The 23,307-nt window shown below is 54.3% G+C and overlaps 1 protein-coding gene across 5 annotated transcripts; it reads right to left on the bottom strand.

The window, feature by feature from the left end:
• Nucleotides 1-3,000: 3,000 nt before the first annotated feature.
• On the bottom strand, nt 3,001-22,037 carry FGR (FGR proto-oncogene, Src family tyrosine kinase). 5 transcript variants are annotated; one of them, XM_042995803.1, is made up of 14 exons: nt 14,650-16,200; nt 13,966-14,028; nt 12,750-12,982; nt 12,154-12,256; nt 11,236-11,334; nt 7,632-7,735; nt 7,236-7,385; nt 6,379-6,534; nt 6,114-6,293; nt 5,431-5,507; nt 5,032-5,184; nt 4,564; nt 3,883-4,014; nt 3,001-3,772 (listed from the first exon to the last, which is right to left on the bottom strand). In XM_042995803.1, the coding sequence occupies exons 3-14, from the start codon at nt 12,967-12,969 to the stop codon at nt 3,564-3,566; spliced, it is 1,584 nt and encodes a 527-aa protein (XP_042851737.1). In that variant the 5' UTR covers nt 12,970-12,982; nt 13,966-14,028; nt 14,650-16,200; the 3' UTR covers nt 3,001-3,563. The 5 variants fall into 5 exon arrangements, with proteins under 5 accessions (XP_042851737.1, XP_042851735.1, XP_042851734.1 ...); XM_042995801.1 differs by lacking the exons at nt 4,564; nt 14,650-16,200 and adding an exon at nt 21,905-22,037 and having other exon boundaries at nt 3,682-3,772; nt 12,750-12,979; XM_042995800.1 differs by lacking the exons at nt 4,564; nt 14,650-16,200 and adding an exon at nt 21,905-22,037 and having other exon boundaries at nt 3,682-3,772.
• Nucleotides 22,038-23,307: the final 1,270 nt, after the last annotated feature.

Consider the following 23,307-nt stretch of genomic DNA (forward strand, 5'->3'; position numbering starts at 1 on the left):
ACACTCTAGTCACACCTCCCTAATTGTAACTCCCTGCACGGTCCCATTTCCTGCCTCTGAGCTCACTTAATTCTGTCGAGTCTAGAATGCCCTTCTCTTTCTTCTTTGCCAAGCAAACTTTCGCTCCTTTTTTCAAGTGTCTGGCGAAGCAACACCTCCACTGAGAAGCCTTCCAGACTTCTCCCTGTCCAACTGAGTCCTAACTATTCTCCCATACATTCTTTATTGCCATTTTCAGCCTGGGTGTGTCCCATTCATCTATCATTAAACTGTGAGCTCTCTGAGAGCAAGAACTGTGATTGATTTCCCATCCTGTTGTGGGAAGGTCCTGAAGGGACCTAGTCTCCCCATCCCAGGGGAAAGTTTCCTGGAGCTCTAGGTGTAGTACCCAGAGTGGACACGAGAGGGAGTATGGACATCACTGCAGGACAAACCTGGCGCTGGGGTGTGTGTGTGTGTGTGTGTGTGTGTGTGTGTGTGTGTATAAAATAGGGCGTGGGAGAGAACTACTGGAGTAGATAGTCCACTCAGCTCAGTCCTGGAACAATAGGATCAAGGATACACTCACCCCCAGTAAGTCCTGGCCACCCCCCCAGATTTCTGCTCTGGCTTCTCTTCACAACTCAGGGGCCATATCTCTGGATTTCTGACCCTCCTACCTTTTGCCTCTGCTCTTCCAACCTTCTTCTGCCTGCCTCATCTGCACCCTCAATCCTCCCATACATAATTACTTGCACTTGCCTGACTTGGCCTTGCTCTACCATACCTCTGAACCTTTGCACATGCTGTTCCCTCCATGGGAGATGATCTCACCCTCTGGCTGCTTCATCAAGCAGATTTCTCGTTCACATCCTCAAAGAAGTCTCCCTTGGCCTCCAGACTGACCTTGCCCCTAAGTGTTGTAATTATTTACTGTTCTGCCTCCTGGACAAGACCAGCCTACAGGAGACATCAGTAAATGTCTGCAAAATTAATAAATGACTTAGTTCTGTTATGAACATAATCCTCAGCATATGTGGGGTTACTCCAGACTCCTAGCTGCACCATGCCCTCCCTGAAGTTGACTGTGGGTTAGTATTATATGTTTCCATGCTGCCCCATGAAATAAGGGAATGACACAGTAGGATGCATGAGATTTTAAGTCAAAAGGCTCAAATCCTGACTCTACCATCCAGCTGTATGACCTTGGGCGAGTGCTGTAGCCACTCGGAGTCTTCATTTCCTCTTTTGTAAAATGGGAATAAACATACTCGACCTCGTGGTGAGGATCAAATTAGATGATGCATGTGAAACACCCGGCATTAGTCAGTTAGGTGTCCTCCTCCCCCACCATGAACTTGGAAATAAAATTGCCCTCTGAGTCTTAAGCCAGTAAAATCCACACAGCATCACGGAGGAGAGGAGCCAGGTGGGGGAGTGAATGAGGCGAGAGATGGTTTTGTAAACGACTGAAGAGTTTTGTGAACGGTGGAAACCCGCAATCAAGGTGACCCGCCTGTAATCTCAGGGAGGCAGGGCGAGGATGTGATTGAAATTGAGAAAACAGAGGCCTAATCAATTGCATTGTGCTCTATCTGAAGGGAACAGAAGGATGCACAGAAAAGGGGGTGCAAAGGAGAATTCATTCAGCTGAAGCAGAGGGAGGCACAGGGAACCAGCAGATACAGGGATTCCAAGCTCAGGTAGCTCTGGTCTCTGCTGAGGAGCAGTGAGGGCCTGGTAAACTCCAGGAGGTTCACTACCCTGCTGGGCCTTCACTGAAACTAAATGGGTATCCAGGTACCAGGCATAGCCCCATTGGATAGACAAGAGTAATCTGGTCCTAGGAGAAGACTATTGAGGCTAAGAACACTAATTTTGGGGTCAGAGGATCTGGTTCAAGCCCCCACTCAACTACTTAAAACTATTTACTCCACCGTGCCTCAGTTTCCTTATCAGTAAAATGAAGAAGATCAATAGCCTCCTCCTCATGGGGTGCCGTGAGGATCAGATGACAGCACGCACTTAGCAGGACGCCTGGTGTAGAATAAATAATTCGTAAATGGTAGCGACAAAGAGAACTAACGTGAGCTGGGCATTTTATTGCCATTTCACAGGTGAGGAGATTGAGGCTCGGAGAGATTAGTAACTTGGCCCAAGTCACAAAGCTAGTGAGTGGTGGAGGCAAGATTCACACCAGGCACTGAAGTTCCAAAGCTGTGCTCTTATCTGCTTACTCCAGGACAGGCAGAATCACTGGGCCTCCAGCTTGTGTGTCAGGCCCTTGTGAGTTTAGTCAGCCAGAGACTGGCTCTCAGGAAGCCATGGCCCGAGTTTGAGTGTGCAGAGCTAAGTGTCCTGCCCCTGTGACCACCTCTCAGCAGCCACTTGGCCTCTCTCCATCTTACTGCTCCCATTCAGCAGTCCCTAGCACAGGGCTGAGCACGAGGAACTCTCAATCTGCATTGGCCACCTTGTCCCCTTTTCTTAGGACACTCAACCTGGGGGCATTTCCAGGGAATCTTTCTACCGATATCTAGAGGGAGGAGGATCCTCCAAATACCTACCTGGGGCAGATAAGATCACTTTCCAAAGCCCAGAGTCTAGAAAGATCATGGGCCTTGGTATGAGACCCGAGTTCAAGTCCCAGCCCTGTCACGTGCACCTGTGTGAACTTGGTACATCATGTAACCCCTGAGCCTCAGTTTCCTCATCTGTAAATGGGGGCTAATCATAGCATCAGACTCAGAACCGGATTAAATGAAAAGATGGATGTAAACACATCTGGCATGCAGCAGACACTTAATAAGTGAGTTATTATTATTACTATGATTTCTCCCAAGTCTGGCTGTGATCTCCGCCGGAACAGAGACAGGTCTTGTTCACGTTGGTTTTCCTGGGGTCGTGCCTAGCGTTAGGGCACTCTCTCACCTTCCCCTCCTCCCAGCAGCCAAAGCAGTCACACTCACCTTCCTCTGGCCACCATTTGCCCTAACAGAAGGGATTTTCATGGCTCAAGGATTCATATTATCACTTTTCTTATTTACAAAATCAATAAACACACACATGATTCAGAGAGGTGGTGAGCCCTCAGCAAGCCTCTCCCTCACCCTGGGCTTGGACCCCGGTCCCGGACTACGGTGTCCACCCAGCAGGAAAGACTTTCCCTGTCTTTGCAAAATACAGACACAAGAGAATTGAGTTGGAGGTGAATTCAGGGCGGGATGACAGGGTAAAAAAACAGGGATAGGAGGGAAATGAGGGAAAGGATATACAGTTTTATAAATAACTAGACTAAGTCTAAGCATTTCTGTTAGAGGAGAGGTGGGAAGAGAGTTGAGAGGTAGGGGTCTAAGTAGGAAGGGGAGAAACAGTGCTTGGGGCCAGAGTGAAGGATGATCTCCAAGCCTCGATTTACCCCACCTTTAAAATGAGTGGATTGGCCTCGATGGTGTCAGAGCAAGCAGGTTGCTCTGACCTGCTAGGACCCTGTAGGGTTCTAAGCCTGGGGCTTTGGGACCGGAGCCCTGGGGGTTGGAAGGGATTGGTGGGTACCCTAGAAAGGTGACTGATGCTCAAACAGGTTATGTCTGATCCCCAGGCTGGTACTGGGGTTCTGTGGAGGTGAAGTAGTCCTCAAGGAAGGACTGCAGGTACTCGAAGGTAGGCCTCTCCTCTGGGTCCAGACGCCAGGTCTGCTCCATGGCCTCGTACAGGGATGCTGGGCAGCCCGGAGGGCATGGCATGTGGTACCCATGCTCCACCTGTTCCAACACTTCCCGGTTATTCATGCCTGCAGGGTGGGGCTCTGTCAGTCGGGGGATCTAGCCCCTCCGGAAGAGGCAACCGGGAGGAAGCCCTTCCCATGACCCCCCACCCTTCCACCTCCCCACCCCAGCAAACCTGGGTAGGGAACTCGGCCCTTGCTGATGAGTTCAGTGAGCAGGATCCCAAAGGACCACACATCTGACTTGATGGTGAATCTGCCAAAGAGAGCAGCCTCTGGAGCTGTCCACTTGATAGGGAACTTGGCCCCTGGAGAGATTGGGAGAGAAGGGAAAGTCATTGAGGGGGTCCCTGGGAACAGCTGAATTAAGAGAATGGCGTGCAGGGGTGCCTGGCTGGCTCAGTTGGGAGAACAGGCGACTTTTGATCTCGGGGTCATGAGTTTGAGCCCCACGTTGGTTGAAGAGATTGTTTAAATAAAAAGAGAGAGAGAGAGAGAATGTTGTGCTTAGGATTGGGGGCCCTAAATAGAGAGGTCTCTGAGCATTACAGAAAGGACCTGGTATGCAGCCAGCACTTACTATGTATCTAGTATAGTATTGGGTACTTCACAAACATTGTAATAATTCTCTTAATACTAACAGCCAACATTTGTATGGCCTTTACTACATGCCCGCGCTGTTTTGTTTGTTTTGTTTTGTTTTAAAGTTTTTATTTATTTAAGTAACCTCTACACCCAACATGGGGCTCAAACTCATGACCCCGAAATTAACAGTCGCATGTTCTTCCATCTGAACCAGCCAGGCCCCCCTGCCAGGCACTGTTTTAAAGTGATTTACATGCATTAACTCACTGAACCCTCACCAAAAAACCTGTGACGTAGATACTATTATTATCCACATTGTACAGATTTGGAAAAGGAGGCACTGAGTAGTTAAGTAACCTGCCCAGATCGCATAGCTTACAAGTGGCTAGGATTCGTTCCTGGGCATTCTAGTTACAGAGTTCCTATCGTTCCACTCTGTTGCCTTTCACTTGAGAATTACGGCAGTGCCTGGTGTATATCTGCTGGCTTCCTGTCGTCTGGACGTTTTCATTTTATAGATGAGAAAAAACAGCTCACAGAGGTTAGGTGACTTGCCCAAGGCCACTCGTCTGGTAAGTAAAGGAGCTGGGATTTGAACTCAAGAGTTGCCTCTTACACTACATCGGGATGGGAGTGCCCGGGATAGTCTGGGAGCGGGGGGAATCCCTGTGTATGTGGGGCCTTGCGGCAGCCCCTCGGTATAATAGGGAGTTCTTGGAAGGTAAGGAGAGACAGGCCACCTTGCCGGGGTTGTACTCATTATCCTCAATGAGACGGGCCAGCCCGAAGTCAGCGATCTTGCACACCAGCCGTTCCCCAACAAGGATGTTGGCTGCCCTCAGGTCGCGGTGGATATAGTTCATGCGCTCCATGTAGGCCATGCCCTCAGCTACCTAGGGGGGCCAAGGTACGGATAGAAGGGAACATTTGTGGGTGGCTTGTGTGAGAGATCATTTGAAAAACCCACTTTCCAGATGAGGACACTGAGGCTCAGAGATGGGCAGTGCTCTGCCTCAGGTCGCACAGATGATCCCGTGGATGGGGCTGTACTTCCAGGGATAGGGTAGGTGCTCGAGGGCACAAGGATTTGTGGAGAATTAATAGGGGTGGAGTCTGAGATAAAGGCTGCTGCCTTTTACCTGGGCTGCCATGTCCACCAACTGGGGCAGTGTCAAATCCTGGCCCTCCTGGTCCTTGAGGAACTCCAGCAAGCTACCTGAGGAAAGGAACTCAGAAAATCAGCTGCAAGACTACCGCGGGTTCCAGGCCAGCCTTCTCTCGCTTGGCCCCGCCCCTGTCCAGAGCCCTGCTCACGGCGCTTGGCCCCGCCCCGTTCCCAGCCCTCTCACTTAGATCCGTCCCCACCCAGGATCCTGCCAGGTGCCTCAATCCCTCATAGGTCTCACCCAGGCCCAGGTCCCACAGACACCCGGACTCTGCCTACAGCTCATTTCTCGTCCTCCTCCGAACCCCTAGACACGTCCCACTCAGACTCCGCCCCAGATCCCGCCTCTTCACAGATTCGGTCTTTACTCGCCCAAGCCCCACCCACCAGCTGACACTCCCCGCCCCTCCCGCCCTGCCGCGGCCGAGGCTCCACCCCCCCAGACCTAGCCTCAGCCCCGGCCAGTCTACCCTGGCCCCGCCCCACCACCAGCACTCACGGGGTTTCACCCATCCCGGCCTCGCTCTCTGACTCCACCGAGTCCCCTGTCCCGTCGCGTCACAGATCGCCACTCAGAACCCTCCCCTAGAGATCCCCATCTGAACTTCCTCCCAAATCCCGCCCTCCCAGACTCCGCCTCCTGACCCTGCCCCTCACCGTGGCACATGAACTCTGTCACGATGTAGATGGGCTCCTCTGACACCACGGCGTACAGCTGCACCAGCTTGTCGTGCCGCAGCAGCTTCATGATCTGCGCCTCCTCCAGGAAGGCCTTCGGGGACATGGTTCCCGGCTTCAGCGTCTTCACCGCCACCTTCGTGCTGCCATTCCACATGCCTGCCAGGTGGCCGCGGTTCGTCAGCACCGGCTCGCCGACATCCCAAGCCCTCGCCCAGCCCCCGGGACCTCGGGACCTGCGTACCCAGCCACACGTCTCCGAAGCAGCCGGTGCCTAGCCGGCGCTGGAGCGTGATGGAGCTGCGGCTGATCTCCCAGGCGTCCTTGGCCAGGCCCATTGTCTGCGGCTTCATGGTGGTGCAGGCCGCTGTGAGCAGGTGGCATAGCCCATCGTTCACCTCTGAGGAGTGGGGTGGGGGGTGTTGAAGGTCACGGGCAGGCCAGGATGCCCCACACATTCCTCATCCCATCCCAGGCTCCCCCCAACCCCCCCGAGATCAGTGGAAAGGAACTAGGCCACAGGTGAGGTCACAGGCTGGGGCAGAAGACAACCTGACCCACTGAGTAGGTGAACATGTTCCTGTCCAAGGAAGGAGGTGGCACCAAGAGGGAGAGATGATCCCTGCAGGGATGGGGTGGGGTGGGGGTGTCCTTCCCATAGGAGGTGGCCTCCAACTGGGCCTCCAAGGTTATGGTGGGATTCTAACAGGTAGAAATGGAGTCAGGGATTCCAGACAAAGATGTGGACATGAGGCCTTCCCCTTTCCATGGACCTCATCTTTGGCCTAATCAACCAAAGCAGAAACCTGAGCATTGATTCCCAGCTTCCTCTCAACCCATCAGCCCATCCTGCAAGTCAGGCCTGTTCAGCCTCCTACCCAGCTCGGACATTAGGGGGCACCCTTTGGACGTGGACAGCCTCACCCCTGTTTCCTCTGGAATCCTACAGAGCAGGATCCTGGGCTGGAAACCCAGAAACTGGGGTTCCAGTTCTGCCCCAGGCACTACTGCTTTGGGAGCCCCTTTCCTTCCCTGGGCCTAATTCTCAGCGGGTTGGTTCAGGGATCCGAAGCACACACCAGCCCTGAGGGCCAGCCTCACCAACGTAGTGCTGCACCAGCTCCTGCACTGAGTTGAACTGGGCCCGTGTGGTGATGTAATAGCCACCCGTGTCCAGCTTGCGGATTTTGTAATGCTTCACATGGTCGCCTCTGGCCTCGTCCCAATCTCGGATGGACAGGGAGTAGGCACCTGTGGGAAAGGGTCACCTTCAAGCCTGCTCTCCTCCCCACTCCTGATCTGGGAGCCTGAGAGGCTCAAATGCCTGAGGACTGGGAATGTGGATGGCCAAATCCCTTGAACCCGGTCCCAGTCTTATCTCTGCCCTCCCATCCCTGTCCCAGTCTGGGCCCTGGGCCTTGACCCAAACCCCTCGCCACTTCTCCTAGCCCCACCATAATAGCCCGGCTTCCCAGTTGCCCCTTCCCAGGACCCTACCTTTGGTAGTCTCACTCTCACGAACGAGGAAGGCCCCCCGGGCGTTCCCCGGGGAGAGCAGCTGCCTCTCCGCATCCTTCCTCCCGATCTTTCCAAAGTACCACCTGTTGGGAAGGGCCAGAAAGAGGCAGATCCACCCAGTTCAACCCCCAACTCGGCCTCCTGTGGGGAAAAGCCACCTCAGGAGCCAAGATTCCAGCTCCTCACCCATGAAACGGGGCTCATACACCTGCTTTGCAGCCTGGTCATGAGGAGCATGGAGACAGGAATGTAGAATTCTTGGCTCACAGGAGTGCCCAATAAAGGTTAGGCTTCTCCTCATTCTCTGGGTTTCTCTTCAATTAAAATCGTGAGGACCCCCGTCGTCCGTGACCTCATCAGGGTGCCACCAGTCCCTTAATGCATCTCACTACTGATCCTCTAGGGGCTCATTTTGCAGATGAGGAACTTGAGGCTCAGAGAGAGGAAGTGACCTGCCCATAGGACTGGCTGATGAAGTCTACCTGCCCAGCCTAGTTCTTTTCTCACTACCCCGGCAATCTCTCAGATCCTTCTTCCCACACTCCTCCCTACCCCCAAACCCTTTCCTCCTGTGACTTCCACACGACAGCCACTCCTGCTTTTCTTCCCCTCTTTCTGACTGTTCCTGTCTGGCTCTGACTGCTGCTTTTCCTCCACATTCTTAAATTTGGATATTCTTGGGGCACCTGGGTGGCTCAGTTGGTTAAGCGTCGACTTCGGCTCAGGTCATGATCTCATGGTTTGTGAGTTCGAGCCCCGCGTCGGGCTCTGTGCTGACAGCTCAGAGCCTGGAGCCTGCTTCAGATTCTGTCTCCCTCTCTCTCTGCCCCTCCCCCACTTGTGCTCTGTCTCTCTCTGCCTATCAAAAATAAATAAAATGTAAAAAAAAATAAAAAATTTTAAATTTGGATGTTCTTCTAAGTCTCAACTTCAACCTCAGGCCCAAGCATTCCTGCTCTCTCTTGGATATTCTTCCTGGGACCAAATGATAGCTTAAAAAAAAAAAAAATTGGCGGGGGCACCTGGGTGGCTCAGTCAGTTGAGTGTCTGACTTCAGCTCAAGTCATGATCTCACAGTTCATGAGTTCAAGCCCTACATTGGGCTTGCTCCTGTCAGTTTAGAGCCTGCTTTGGATCTTCTGTCCGCACCCCCCTTCCCCCTCCTCTCTCTCTCCCCATCTCTCTGTGTCAAAAATAAATAATTTAAAAGAAAATTTTAAACTTTATTTATTTTGAGAGAGAAAAAAATAAACAGAGCACACAAGTGGGGGAGGGGCAGAGAGAGGAGACAGAATCCCAAGCAGGTTCTGCGCTGTCAGTGCAGAACCTGACATAGGACTTGAGCCCATGAACCTTGAGATCATGAAGTCAAGAGCTGGAAGCTTAACCGACTGAGCCACCCAGATGCACCCCAAATTGCAGTTTTTAAAAAATGTTTATTTTTGAGAGAGAGTGAGAGAGACAGAGTGCGAGCAGGGGAGGGGCAGAGAGAGAGGGAGACACTGAATCCGAAGCAGGCTCCAGGCTCTCAGCTGTCAGCACAGGGCCTGACGTGGGACTTGAACCCATGAACTGTGAGATCATGACCTGAGCCGAAACCAAGAGCTGGACGCTTAACTGACTGAGCCACCCAGGCCCCCCATTTAATTCTTATAACATTATGAGGTAGGTACTTTTGTTACACACACACCCCCCATTAGACAGATGAGGAAATTGAGATACCTAGTGGTTAAGCAACTCACCCAAGGCCACACGCTCTTCAGCTGTGTTGCCAGAATAGGAACCTAAGCTGTCTGCTCAAGAGCCTGCACTCTTAACCACAGCCCTGCTCTTAACCATGACACTGTAGTGAGTGAGCTCAGAGCTTTGTGACACTGCTTTGAGGGTGTGGACACAAGCACGAAGCCCCCAAACCTCCTACCTTCTGCATCATCACCCGTTCTGTCCTCCATGACTCCTACCACTTCGCCCAGATGAAGGCCTCACTGCTCCCCGAGCTCTGGGCCCCATCTACTCCCCTCTGCTCAGAGACATCTCTCCCCTACCAGCCAGCCCCCACATGAAGCCTCTCCATCCCACCAACCTCTACATATGCCCATGTTTCTTCCTTCCCCCCAAAACTGTTCTAAGCCCTAACTTGCCATCAACATTCTGTTATATCTCTCACCTCCCCTTCACTTGATAAAGCACTTCACACTTGGGTCTCTGCTTCCTCACCTCCTACTCCCTACCAGGCCCTGCTGTCTGGCCTTCGCCCCCCTCTTCACACAGAGAGATCCCTCACCAAGGTCACCCCCATTGCCAAACCCAGTGGCAGCCTCTGACACTCCCTTTCTTGTTTCCTGCAATCTTTCCTCCACCCTCTTGGCTGTTCTGACTTGGCTTGGCCTGGTTTTCCAACAGCAACTTCTCCTTTAAGGCAGCTTTCTCCAAAGTTGGGTCCCAGGGCCAACCTCTTTCCCACTCTCCGTCTCTTCCTTCACCCTCCTATGCAGCTTTAATTGTCACCTCCATCCTGAAGAGCCCCAGATTTCCACCCCGGCCCAGCTGTGCCTCTGCAAGGGCCGCAGCAAACGAAGAGCCTTAATGCCAACTAGGAAAAGATACCCCTTCCTCTGGGCTAATTCAGCAGCCTGGCTTAGCCTGGGCGGGGCCCCTCTCCTACAAAGCACAGCCTAATCCAATTCCTGGCAGGGTCCTCCACCTGGCTGTTCCTCTCTACGAATCTCACCCCAACGAGTCCCCCACCCCCAGAACCCAGGTACCTATACCCGCTCCCATGTTCCCCACTTTAGCAAATGGCACCCTCACCCACTCGGTTCCTCAAGAAGACTTTGGGCCATCCTTGATTCTTCCCACTCCCCATCACCCAATGTCAAATTAGTCACCAAGTCCTGGTCTCTCCAATCTTTTCTTTTCCCATATATGTATATATAGGTGCACATAGATAAAAAGTTTTTACGAGCCTCAGTTTTCTCATCTGTAAAATGGGGACAATAATAATATCAAATGTGTACTTGTGAGAATTAAATGCCTCAAGGTCGGTAAAGCACCTGTCAGCACATCTCGGGTTATAATGGTACACCATGAATGATACTCCCCTGCCTCCTTAACAGAATTAATTCTAAGTAGTGTCCCCTTGCAATTGTTCAGCGTTTTACAATTTTTTAAAACGCGTGTCCTGTTGTTATCACGGAAAGTCAATATGGAGAATGCTTAGCAAATGCAGTCAGACTATCTGGGTTCAAATACCAACTCCACCTACTTACTAGCCATGTGAACTTGGGCAGGATATTTGATTTCTCTGTGCCTCAGTTGCCTCATTCATAAAACAGGATAAGATTAGTTCCTAACTCTGTTAATAGACAGAAAGCACTTTGACGAGGGCCCAGAACATGGTACGTGCTACACAAATATTGTTTACTGTCATTATCATCACTGTTCTCTTATTCACAAAATGACCTCACAGAATTGTAAATAAGAAGATAGGCTCAGAGTGGGGCTGTGACTCAGAGGTGGCCTTGGACTCCAGGGTCCTGTCCTGTCCATAGGGATAGCCACCCCCCCCCCACACCCTACTCACTCTTCAGCCTGGATAGAGTCCACAGGGGCCACGTAGTTGCTGGGAATGTAGCCAGTTTGTCCGGAGCTGAGAGACCGAGCTTCCCACCAGTCACCCTCACTGCAGGCACAGGACACAGGCTGTCAGTGGCAACCCGGCCCCCTGGAGAGCCCTGGGGCCAGGCAGGGCCGTGCAAAAGGTCAGGTGGAGACTAGCCCTGCCAGCCCCTCACTGTGGACACACACACACACCCCAGGGTTTTTGTCTGCTCTGCCCTCAGCCACTGCAGCTGCCCCAGAGACTTCTTCCTACAGAAGCAACATGTCTGGGGACACGTAGGACTCCTGGCATTCTCCTCTGGCTCCTCAGCTGGGCTGGGGTTTGGGTAGGCAGTGGACAGCTAATTCGGTCACTTACCCACTGAAAAATCCTCAGCCACCCCCAATGACTGCATATTTCCTTCTGGATAAAATCCAGATTCTTCAACATGGCTTAAAAAGCACTGCAGAATCTGTTTCCACCCACTTCTCTAGCTTCTGCTCTCTTCATTCTACACCTCGTACTTTATAATCCACCTAGACTGAACCACCGGGTGGTTTCCAGAAGTCATCACTGATTCTCATTCTCTCTCACTCTCTCTTCCTCTTTTCTCACCTCTTCCCTCAACATCTATTCGTTTCTTCTAGTCTCACCTTAGCAATCACCTCCTCCAGGAAGCCTGCCCTGATCACTACTATCCTGGAGACCGCATATAGTGTTCTTTCTGTGCCCCTATGTTCCCATGCTCCCCCTACATGGCAGCAATTACTCAGAGTTGTTATTGTCACGTATCTGTGTCCCCAACTAGGCTGGAGCTTTCTGAGGGACCAGGTAGGATTCTTATCTGGGTCGTGTTCCCAGCCCAGGCCATGTCCTGAGCTGGGGGACCTGGTTACTTACGTGTTATTCAGGATGTGGAACTTCTCACCCTTGGTGAAGGTGAGGTCATCCTCTGTCCGGGCCTCATAGTCATACAGAGCGGTGAACAGGGTCACCCCAGCCCCTGCAGAGTCAGGGCTACTCAGCAGGGTAGGGCATGGGACAGGGGACTCCAAGGTGACTGCACCCCCAGAATCCTGCTCCTCACACAGGCTCTATGCCTCCCCACTGCTGCAGTGACTGGTTCCCAAAGGCCTTTGGAGTCCAGTGGATTTCTGATTTGGGCCTCACAGCTTGGCTCCACGTGGATTCAGGACACAAGCCCTCAAGCCCATCCCACTCGCCCTGGGGAGTTCCCAAGTCACCCACTCCTCTTCCCTGCCAAGACTTCCCACTTGGGTCCGTCATCAGGGTCCCTCTCTCAGATGGGAACAGAGCTATGTCTACCCTTGAAACTGGGTTTCTGAAGGTAGGCCTGTACACTCTCCCTCTCAGACTGTGCTCTGAAAGCCGGGCCGTGTTTCCCACGTCACACTGGAGGCTCCTAAAGACGTCTCCCTTTCCCCCAGGTTTTCCCAGGATCCAGGCAGTGCCTGCCTCCCACCCACCGGACTCACCTGAGATGCCCCTGATGACGCCCCCATCGAGGAAGGGGGTGCTGGTGGACTGAGTGGGGAAGTTGTTGTAGTTGGGGATATGGACAAAGGAGGACACAGGCCGGGCCTGAGTAGGGTCAGGGCCATAGTGGTCCACAGCCCCACTGCCCCTGAAGTCCCCTTGCAGGCCAACATCCTCCTTGGTCCCCGGCTCCAACTTCTTGCAGAACACACAGCCCATTCCAGGTGCCCTGCTACAGAATGGGGCATGCCTCACTCTGGGGCCCCTGCCGGACGTGCTGCCCTATGCACACACGCGTGCACCCGTGCACACGCACACTCACGCAGGCATGCAGTTTCCCCTCTCTGGGTCCCCCCCTAGTGAGGGGTGAAGGCGGGGCAGGGCTACCTTTGGGTCTATCTCCCCGCTGCTTTGTTCGGAGAGAGAATGTACACCCTCAATGCGCTGCTTTGGGACGCTGCTGGGTTGATTCATATATTTTTGCCTCCTGTTCCATCAACGTGTTGTGGTTTTGTGACACTCTTCAGAGTGCTGGTGCATGTGCGTCTTTTGTGCGTCTCTAAGTATTTGTGACTACACACATTTGTGGGCGTGTGTCTATATGTGTTTGTGCAGCCTCTTGTGAGTGTTTGTGTGTCTGTGCGGGTATGAGTGTGGGTGCGTGTCTGCGCACGTGATGGCTCCGGGTGTGTTCATGTCTCATCAGTTGCACACGTATGTACGTGCTTCTGTGCAAGTGTGTGCGTGTGCGTGTGTGTGTATCTCTCCGTGCATGCAGGTGGTCTGTGTGAGTAGGTGCCTCCGTGTCTGTGCGTCATGACCAGGTGTAGAGCCCTGTGCGGGAGCATATATGCCTGTCTGTGTGTGTGTGTCCGTGTGTGTGTGTAAGTACGTCTGGATGTCTCTGGGTGTATATGTGTGTCTCCCTCTGCGTATGTGCATGTCTATGTATCGAGGCGTATTGGCGCGTGAGCGTGTGTGAGGGCTCTGTGTGTCTGCACCTGGAGATTCCCTGCGGAGGGGGATCAAGGCCATTTCCTGTTGTGGGTCCAGCCTCTGGCCTCTCAGGCTGCCTCTTTATGGTTCCCCCATCTGTTACCTAGCAACAGGGCCCATGTAGGAGGAGGGGGCTGTGATGGGTTGTGGGGCTCGGGAAGGCCACCCCACCCCTTTTCCTGACCCTGAAAGCCCTCAGTCCCCGCTCTCCCCACTCACCCCTCAGGCCCCTACTCCTGGGTCAGTGGGGCTGCGGCATGGTCCTCGGGAGGGGCCAGAGACCTGAGGGCGAGAGAGAAGGACGTGGAAGACGGAGGCTCGGCCAAGGTTCCTGTGAGCCAGCTGCCAGATTTGCCCTCTTCGGGAAGCCAGGCCTGGGCTCTGTCCCGGCATGACTTCTGCCTTCATTTTCCTTCCTGCCGCCCCTGGCAAGCTGACACATCCACCCTCATGCAGGACACATCACCCACACCAACTCTCTCACACTCACATCCACCTGACACACCGGCTCACCAACACGGACAGTAACACGCCCCGGCACAGAGTCACACACCAACACCCACCGCACACACTTGCATGGGCGTGCCCGCCGACACCAACACACTCACACGAACCAACTCTCACACGAGCCCAAGCTCTCACGCGTGGACACACACACGCGCGTGCACACGCGCAAAGGCACACAGGCTGCCTCTCGGGTTGACAGACTCGGAGTCAGATGCTCATATTTTTGCGTTAGACTGGCCCCTCTCATTGGATTTCTACCGAGCGGTGCTCTCTCACTCATAGGCCCCCAGTCCCTGGCCCTTCCTCTGCACGATGCCCCCGCGCCCACCCCGGGCTCCGTAAACCCCCAGCAGCCCCAGGGTTACGTCTGGTGGCAGACTGAAGGGGGACACCTACCTCCAGAGCTGGTTCCTACCCCCACGTCAAAAAAGGCCCAGGTCAGAAGCCAGGGCCACCAGGATTCCTTGGGGAGCCCCTAAAGAAGCCAAGGCTTTCCCGGTAGCTATGTCCTCTGAGCAACAGGGCAGGCAGATCATTGAGCAAGGGCTCCCCACGCCCCGCCAGAAACTCTGCCATTGCAACACTTAGAGAGGAACTGCTGGGGAGAGGGCTCGGTTTCCTAAGATGTGAGAGGAATGGTGAGTTGTAGGGTGGGGCCAACCCAGTGAACCCTGATTTCTCCCAGAGGGGCTGAGGACCTTTGTGACGGGTGCCCTCGTCTTGCCTTTCTTGACCCCTAAGTCCAGTTCCCTTATGGATAGCCTCCTCCTCTTCTCTCTGGATCCTGCCCCTCCTACTGAGCACACTCACCTCTTCCAGGAAGGCTTCCTGGCTCCACCAGATCCAGCTGCCTAGCCGATGGCTCTGTCACATCAGTGCCCCGACCCCCACTCTAGACCTACCAGCACCTCTCTCACTCTTCACCGTAACTGTTCTCCTGTGTGTGTAGGGGAGGGACACCCATCTGGTGAACTGCGAAGGCGGGCTGTGGTAAGAGCCCTAAAATAGCCCGTGCTCACTAAGCCATCGCTGCGGATCTTCACCTCGGGACCCCTCCCCTGGGGCGCAACCAGTGTGTCTGAAAGGCCCCAGGACACTGAAGGCTGGTCAGGGCCGGGGAGAGTATACAGGTAGAGGGTGAGGCCACCCAGGGCCCAGGGAGGGAAAGGATTTCAGGCACCCAGGGGACAGATGGGGACAAGATGAAAACAAGGGTTGCAGGGTGAGAATGGAGGTCTTCTCACAGGAAGACACACACACGTCTCAAGTGGCACACGGGGCCCACGCCCAGATTCACACAGCCCTCCTGACACATTCTTGGACGCGCACATTACCTCGCCTACACACAGCACCTCACAGAGACTCTGAGCTCTTCTCCACACATACCTCTTCAAGGATACCCACCTCCCCACGTACACACACCTCCGGCCCTCACCCATCTACGCACGCACACACACACACACAGCCATACACACAGCCTCTCCACAAGAACGGCGTACCCAGAGTTTACAGCCCTCACTACGCGCCAGCCACCGCGTTAAACACTTTACGTATATCCCCACGTTTTATTCTCATAACACCACCACGAGGTACTGCTAATATCGATAAGGCAACCGACGCACAGAAAGTTTGGGCCCCAGGTCACACAACAGGATGAATCCTGACATTGGGCTCCAGCATCTGAACCACCTCTCTCCGTTGCCCGGTCACAGACACGGATAATTACAGCCAACCGTGCAAGCACGCACAGATGCACGGAGCCCCCAGAGGGACACAGATCTGCAGACCCCTCTCCCCGGTCACAGACCCACACAGAGCGCCTCTCTGTAAGAGACACAAATTCGCACAACCTCTTGGGTCCCCACATAGATACAAGGTTGCCACTTCCGACAATGCCCAGATAAATATTACCACAACATTTTTATTTTTATTTTGTTTAATTCTTTTTTTTTTTTAAGGAGGCTCTACACCCAATGGGGGCTCGAACTTACAGCCCCGTAATCAAGAGTCACATGCTCCACTGACTGAGGCAGCCAGGCGCCCTACCGCAACATTTTTATTTTATTTTATTTCATTTTTGAAAAATTAAAGAAGATTTTTAATGTTTATTTATTTTTGAGACAGAGAGAGAGAGAGACAGAGCGTGAGCAGGGTAGGGGCAGAGAGAGAGGGAGACACAGAATCTGAAGCAGGCTCCAGGCTCTGAGCTGTCAGCACAGAGCCCAACCTGGGGCTCGAGCTCGTGAACATTGAGATCATGACCTGAGCCGAAGTTGGATGCTTCACCGACTGAGCCACCCAGGTACCCCCTACCACAACATTTTTAAATCAGCCTAATGGGAGCCCCAAATTCTGCATGGCTGGAATGGGGTGGGAGGGGTGGTTTAGGAACCGTCAGCCTCTAGAAAGAGGCAGAGGGCTGTGTGGGCTGAGGAAGACGTGACAGTGAAGGGCACAGGCAATGGGGAACAGCTCTCAGGACTTGGAACTCCCCGATGGGGACTGAAGCCCAGGGCCAGGCATGGCTCTCTGGGCACCAGTTTGCCAAGGGGTTTGGGGGAAGTGAGGTGAGGGGGCGGGGCAAGGGTTTGGCATCTGCATGGCCCAAGGCATTGAGGGGGCCACACTGGATGTGCCCTCACTCAGGAAGCTTTGTCAGAGGAAAGGAAGAAATGGGGGAAACCAAGAAAGAGAAGGCAGAGACTGAGAGATACAGAGAGACAAGGAGAAAGACAGGCACAGAGAGAAACAGTGCAGTGTGCTGGTACACTGACTCTCAAAAGAAAAGAAAAAAAAAAAGGTCCTGATTTGTAGCATTTGCTGATTTCCATGGTATAAATATTCCCACCATGGCTGATTTCGAGTAGCCGAGGTGACTTCCCGAACACTGGGCTGGGAAGAGACTCACACAGTCAGCTCCCCAGAGCCAATCCTGGCTGGCTCCAGCAGCCGGCTGACAGAAAGAAAGAAAAAGGAAGAGACAAAGAGAGATAGAAATGAGAAATAGATAACAGAGAGCCAGAGACAGAAAAAGCGAAAGGTAGGAATGAAGAGAAAGACCGAGAACGAAAGATTCCAAGGCAGAGGGAAAGAGGCAGAGGAAGCAGGTTGGGTCCTCTGTGCTTGGGTATCTGCATACGGACAGCCCCTAGGACTCTCCCGCAGATCCTAACTGGTGCAAAGCCAAGGGTATTTGACTTCCTCGAAGTCTGGCTAATAACGATTATGCTTTAAAATGTCCAATTGATTAAACACTTACTCAGCGCCTGGCATTGTGCCAAGCAATTCCCATGCATGATCTCATTTGGTTACCTGAGGAAGTAGGTTTTATTACTACCCCCATTTTACAGATAAGCAAACTGAGTCACAGAGATGTTTAGTAACTTCCTCAAGATTACATAGTAAGTAGAGGGAGACTAAACTGCAACCCCAATCAGTTTGGCTCTAATTCCACCGTAGGCACCGTTCTATTTCGTAGCCCTGGTAGAAGCAATAATGTGTGTCCCTTAATGAGCACCTACAAGGTGCTGGGCCCTGTGCTACACGTTCTAAATCCTCGCTACAGCCCTGAGAGGCGAAGCCCAGGTTCTCTCGGACGGTCGTCATTTTCACAGCCGTAGAATCTGAACCCAGGCTCTTCTCTTCTCAGAGTTGAACTGGCTGCCTGCTAACACCAGAAAGGGAGCCAGCAGCTCAGAGAGGGGCCACAAGCATTCTGGCCACCCCAGGAACTCGGGTCGGTTTATGAGTATGCCCCTTAAACAGCTGGTCGACAGGAGTCAGTGTCTATAGCCACATCTGTGTCAAAATCAGGTTGTGGGTACCAGAGCTGAGGTCTATTCCTAGACCAAGGTGTTCCTGCCTTCAACACTTCCCTCTGTGTGGCCTTACCCGACTCTGTTCTTTTGCTTTTTTTTTTTTTTCAATGTAAGCTCTATGCCCAACATGGTGCTTGAACCCACAACCCCCAGATCAAGAGTCACATGCTGTATCGACTGAGCAAGCCAGGCGTCCCTGTTCTTTATGTTAGTAGCTCTGGGACCTTGGATGAATGATATAAGCCCCTCTGAGCCTCAGCATTTGCATCCGTGCAGTTATTCGGAAGGCTTGAAGAGATGTGGCCCTTGACCAATGTGCAGTGGTCAAGTGAGGCTGAAAACCACAAGCAGCAAAGCTAGAAGGCCCCCCAGAGACCATTTATCAGTTCATCCCCCTCTAGCATGTAGGGGGGGAAGTGACTTGCTCAAGGTCAAACAGCCACACAGGGGATTCAAAGCCAGGACCATTAATTCAGGTCCAGAGTTGAGTTCACACCGTGGCTGCATTCTTCAGAGCCTGTGCAGGAGGTCACGCTGTCCCTGACTTGTATACGTCATATTTCTAGCCCCTGGCCAACTGAACATACCACCCCTGCCATATGGCAGCTGGCCACGCAGCAGGGAGCCTGCCTCCAGCCTAGCCCTACTCCGGGACATAGGAGCCCCGGGCCCACCCACCCTCTCTTGAGGTCCACACTTCTCCAAGCCATGTCAGGGCTTTGATGTAGACACAGGATGTCCTGTTCCCCCCCCTCCACACCCACCCCCAACCCCTGCCAAGTATCCAAGTGGGACCTGGAAACAGATTTAAGCTGAATTCTACACAGCCTGACAGCTAGCTCGAGACATTGGGGAAGTTGGTTCACCTCTCTGAGCTGTAGTTTCTTTGCCTAGAAAATAGGAATATAAATCTCTACCTCGTGGGGTTGCTTCTGAGGCTCAACTGTGAAAGCACCAGGCGCACAGCTGGTGCTCAGTGAACTTTCACTTCCGCTCCTTTCCCATGAGGAAGCCCCTCCAGGGCCCAGGGAGGTGGAGCAGGCAAGGGTGGAGAAGAAAGAGAAGTTCCCAGGGTGAGGTGGGAGGGCTGGGCTGGTTCAGTCAAATGGGGGGGTGGGATTTCAGAAAGAGGGAACTGGGACTTTGGGCAGCAGCCGGAAACCACCATCCTGCAAGAGTTCCGGCTACTCTTCGGGGCTCTGGGCCAGCCAGGGGCAGGACACAAGTCTTGGCCCCACTGAACCCCATCCCCTCACCAAGACCTGACCCTCCTGAAGGCTTCCGTCTCTCACCTGCCAGGGCCCTGCCCCCCCTCACTGAACTCCAGGGTCCTTACTAACCCCCATCTTTTTCACTGAGGCCTTTGGCTCTCATTGAACCTCTAACCATCCCACACCATCCTTTCTTGAGGCCTTAACAACCCCCTACCTCTGAGCACCCGGGGTCTAAGAAGACATACCTCGGTCAGACTCTACCACCTGGTAGAGCCAGGTGGAGGGGGCGGGGGGGGGGGTTGGTGGATGTGGAGGAGGGGGCCTATCTTTGTCACACTGCTCTTAGTCCACATGATCCTAAATGTGTCAGCTGAATTTTCTCCATGTGTGTGGGTAATGGTAGTTTCTCATCTATTGCTGAAAAGTCACCCACCAGCTTCTAAAATAAGGGTCTTTAGGGATTCAAGGTTTTGGGGAGATGGGAGCCATGGGTGGTTCAGGGGTTGCTGAGGGAATAGGAGTCTTCCAGACAGGAAGCCTCCTTCCTGGTTCCACCTTAAACCAGCCCACACCCTTAAACTAGGGGGTCTGCTGGCCTGCTGGTCTGCTTGGTGCACAAGGGGTCCTGGCTTCTCTTTCCCCAGCTCTGGGGTCCCCCCTACCCAGCCTCCCAAGGTCTGGCCACTTCCTTTGCCACATCAGCCCCAGGTGGCTGTAGAGAACCGTCTAACACCCACACATATGCCCACAGGCTCATGCTCATTCAAAGTCCAAACCATACTCACAAACATCCTAACACCTCGCTCACAGCTTCGGGCCCACTGGGGAGCAGGAACCAGCCAAGCAGCCCAGGAACACCGCACCATCCTCCCCCATTCCCCAGTCACCCACTCCCCTCTCCACAGGGCTGCAGGGGATTTAGTAGGAGTGAGGGGGGGAACCGAGGCCTCAGCTCTGGCTACTTCCTTCACCACGTCAGGGACAAGAGGCCCTGGATTCAAATCCCTACTGCTGGCCCTGTCAGTCCTTCACTGCTGAAGCTCCATCTTCCCGTCTGTAAAGTGAGAACGGAAAGCCCTGCTTTTCCACGGTCCCACAGATGGAAGGATGCCTAAAGGCTCAGGGGTCACTGGGTGTGGCCTCAGAGGGGTTGGGGGACCGAACCTCAAACCTGCTGACTTTCCCAGTATGGGGCTTCAACAGATCCATAAACTTTTATTTACTAGATGTCACTTGTGTGCTGCTCCCGGAGACCCTGTCAGGCTTTCTGTACCCCCTCCATGCTTTTGAGAAGGTGAAGGAAAGCATCCCCCTAGGTCAGTAATAATTCATAACCCCTCTAAGGACACTGTGCAAAAACTGCTTTCTGCACCTGATTCTGGGGATTTGGGATGGATGGGGGGATGGGGGCTGAGTGGGGGCAGAGGTAATTCCCCGCCCCCCATAATTCAAATGAGGAAAACGAGGCCCAGTGAAGCCCTGTAACTGGCCCAAAGTCAGACAGCAATCAAGAGCCCAGTCTGGCTCAGTTCCCCCCGACTGCAGATCCTCACCCCAGAATGCATCATTGCCTTACTCCTCTGTCCAGAAGCCTGCCCCTGACTGAGGACCCAAAATGGGGGCGGAGGGGGTACCAAAGGGGACTGCGTGGGCAACGCGCCCAACAGCAGCCAAGCGCTGGTCTCTCCCTCTCCACCCTCTGGTTGCTACGGAGACAGCCCCTCCGGGCAATCGCGGTCAAAAGCAGGATTTCCGTCGGGGCTGCCAGCAATTCCCGGATCCCGAGGGGAACGCGGACCGAGACCGCCACTGGGGGGGGTGGGGGGGTGAGCAGGGGGCACCCAGTGGGGCCCATCCCTGCTGAGGGCGGGGACTTCCCCAGGAAGCCGGGACCCACGCCTCTAGCGCCTCGGAGGAGTCCCCTAGTCGTCCGGGACCCTCCCACCAGTGCCAGGGGCGGGAAAATTTAGGGGGCTGCGATTTCGGCTGCCTCCCCGCCCTCTGGGCTGCAGGCCTCACCCTCGACTTCTGCTGATTTGGGATAGGGGGACTTCCTGGACCCCCAGAATTGTGCCCCACATTGTGCATTCTCCAGAAACGGTTCTCCTTGACCTCCTCCAGCAAACTCTCTCACCTGGTCCTCCCAGCACCCTCCCCCACCCCCAGTTCCCCTCTTCCAGACCCTCCAGCTTCCCAGTTCCTCACTTTCAAGGTCCCCTCAGTTTATCCCCCAGCCCCTGTTGGGAGAGTCCCCTTAGTCCCTCCCTCTGCCCTGACTCAGCCCCCTTTCCAAATTCTATTACTTTCACTCTACAGGTTCCCTCCGTTTTCCCTACCATTTGGGGGGGGGGGGGAGAGGGTCCCTTCAGTCTGCTTTCCCCAATATTCCTTCAGCCCCCCCCCCTCCAGATTTTATCACTCTCTTTCTCCAGGTCTCCTCAGTTTTCCTCCTCAAGTCCTTCTCCGGGGTCCTGGGAGGGGGGTGAGGTCCCTTTGGCCCTCGGCTCGCTCAGCTCTGCTCAAGTTCAGCCTGCCTCCCGCAGCCCTCCGTCCAGGGCGCGGGCGGGTCGGAGGCGGGGCGCCGCGCTGCCCGTCCGGCCCCACCTGACGGCCGCCTACCTGGTCCCAGGGGAGGCCGCCTCGGACAGACCCCGGGAGAGCCAGCCGGGCTCCCAGCAGCCGCGAGTGCCGACGCCGTGGGGGGGCGGGGGCGGGGAGCTGGGGAGCTGCCGGCCTCAGACCGCCGCCCGCTCTGGGCCCGGAGGAGGAAGCCGCCTCGGACTTCTCTTATTGCAGCCCTGCGGCGGCGGCGGCGGCGGGGAGAACTCACAGGCCCGCCCCAGCCCCGAGCAGGCTGCCCGGGGGGGAGGGGCCCTCAAATCCCGGGCCCGCCTGCTCCCACTTCCCGCCTCCCCCGGGTTACCGGGGTTCGGCTCTCCCAGCCCTCGCCCTGCTCCCCAGCTCCTCCCCCAGACCCGGACCCCTTAGCACAGCCTCCCCGAGGGGTCCCTCCAAAGGGGCAGGTTCCTCACCAGCCCCCCAGAAGCACCTGCTCTTTTAGACTGATTGGAGTTCAGGTGAAGAAGCAGCTGTTCTCTATCACTGAAGCCCCCCCCCCCACCCCCTTTTGCAGCTGGGAAAACTGAGGACCAAATGCGGGCAGGCTTTACTCAAGCTCTCCACAGCCCGCTGACTTCAGATTGCTGTCACCGGAGCCACTGCGGATCCAATCGCCTTGACTTGCCTATCTCAGGAGCTGGAGACGTGGGGGCACAGGGATGTAGGGCGGTGGGGAGGGTGGGGACCCTTGGGGGAAGCTGCTTTTCAGAGGAATCAGCCCTCAGGCCACACCGAGGGAGGGAAGAGTGTCAGCTTCCCCCAAACACCCAAGATTTAGAGAAACTTGAGTGTCACCCTCAGTTCCAGCCTTTCTGACTAGGAGGGATCCCTGACCCCTACACACACACACACACACACACACACACACACACACACGGGGGGGGGGCAGGGGAGAGGTTCAATCCTCCCTCCCTCCACTGTTAACTTCTTCAGCCTTAAACCAAGGACCAGGAAAACCCCTCCTCCTCTGGGGAGGAGATGTGTGTGGGAGGGCCATTTGGTGAAGTAGGTGTGTTCAGGATATGGTGGGAAGGCAGGGAGGGTGTGTGAGCCCAGGTGTGTGTGTGTGTGTGTGTGTGTGTGCGCTTGGGTGAGTGATTATAGGCAATGAAATCGATGACTGCAATGTTGGAATCAACAACTGGGACACGTTTTGCAGGCACATGTGTTTCTATGTACGAGCGGGGATGTGTGTGAATGACGTGGGTGTATGTGTGTGAGAGTGTGCTTGTGCACACACGCTCAGGTACGTCCCATTGTGATTGTGGGATGTAGGTAAGAACGCTTTTCTCTTAGCAAAGGGAAAGCAGCGATGGGAAGGAAGAAACGGGAGGAGGCAGAGACACAGGGACTTGGGAACGGTGGTCTCACGTTGGCTGGGCAGCTTCACAGCCAACAGCAAA

This window comes from Panthera tigris, chromosome C1 (genome assembly GCF_018350195.1).
Source record: "Panthera tigris isolate Pti1 chromosome C1, P.tigris_Pti1_mat1.1, whole genome shotgun sequence".
NCBI classification, from domain to species: domain Eukaryota; kingdom Metazoa; phylum Chordata; class Mammalia; order Carnivora; family Felidae; genus Panthera; species Panthera tigris.

Bases quoted from the DNA above. Each gene is read 5' to 3' on its own strand.
- FGR (XM_042995803.1), bottom strand. From the start codon at position 12,969: ATGGGCTGTGTGTTCTGCAAGAAGTTGGAGCCGGGGACCAAGGAGGAT. The intron at 7,736-11,235 runs GTGAGTAGGGTG...CCTTCCCAACAG, and splicing joins GACTCTATCCAGGCTGAAGA to GTGGTACTTTGGAAAGATCG. The intron at 7,386-7,631 runs GTAGGGTCCTGG...CCTTTCCCACAG, and splicing joins TGAGAGTGAGACTACCAAAG to GTGCCTACTCCCTGTCCATC.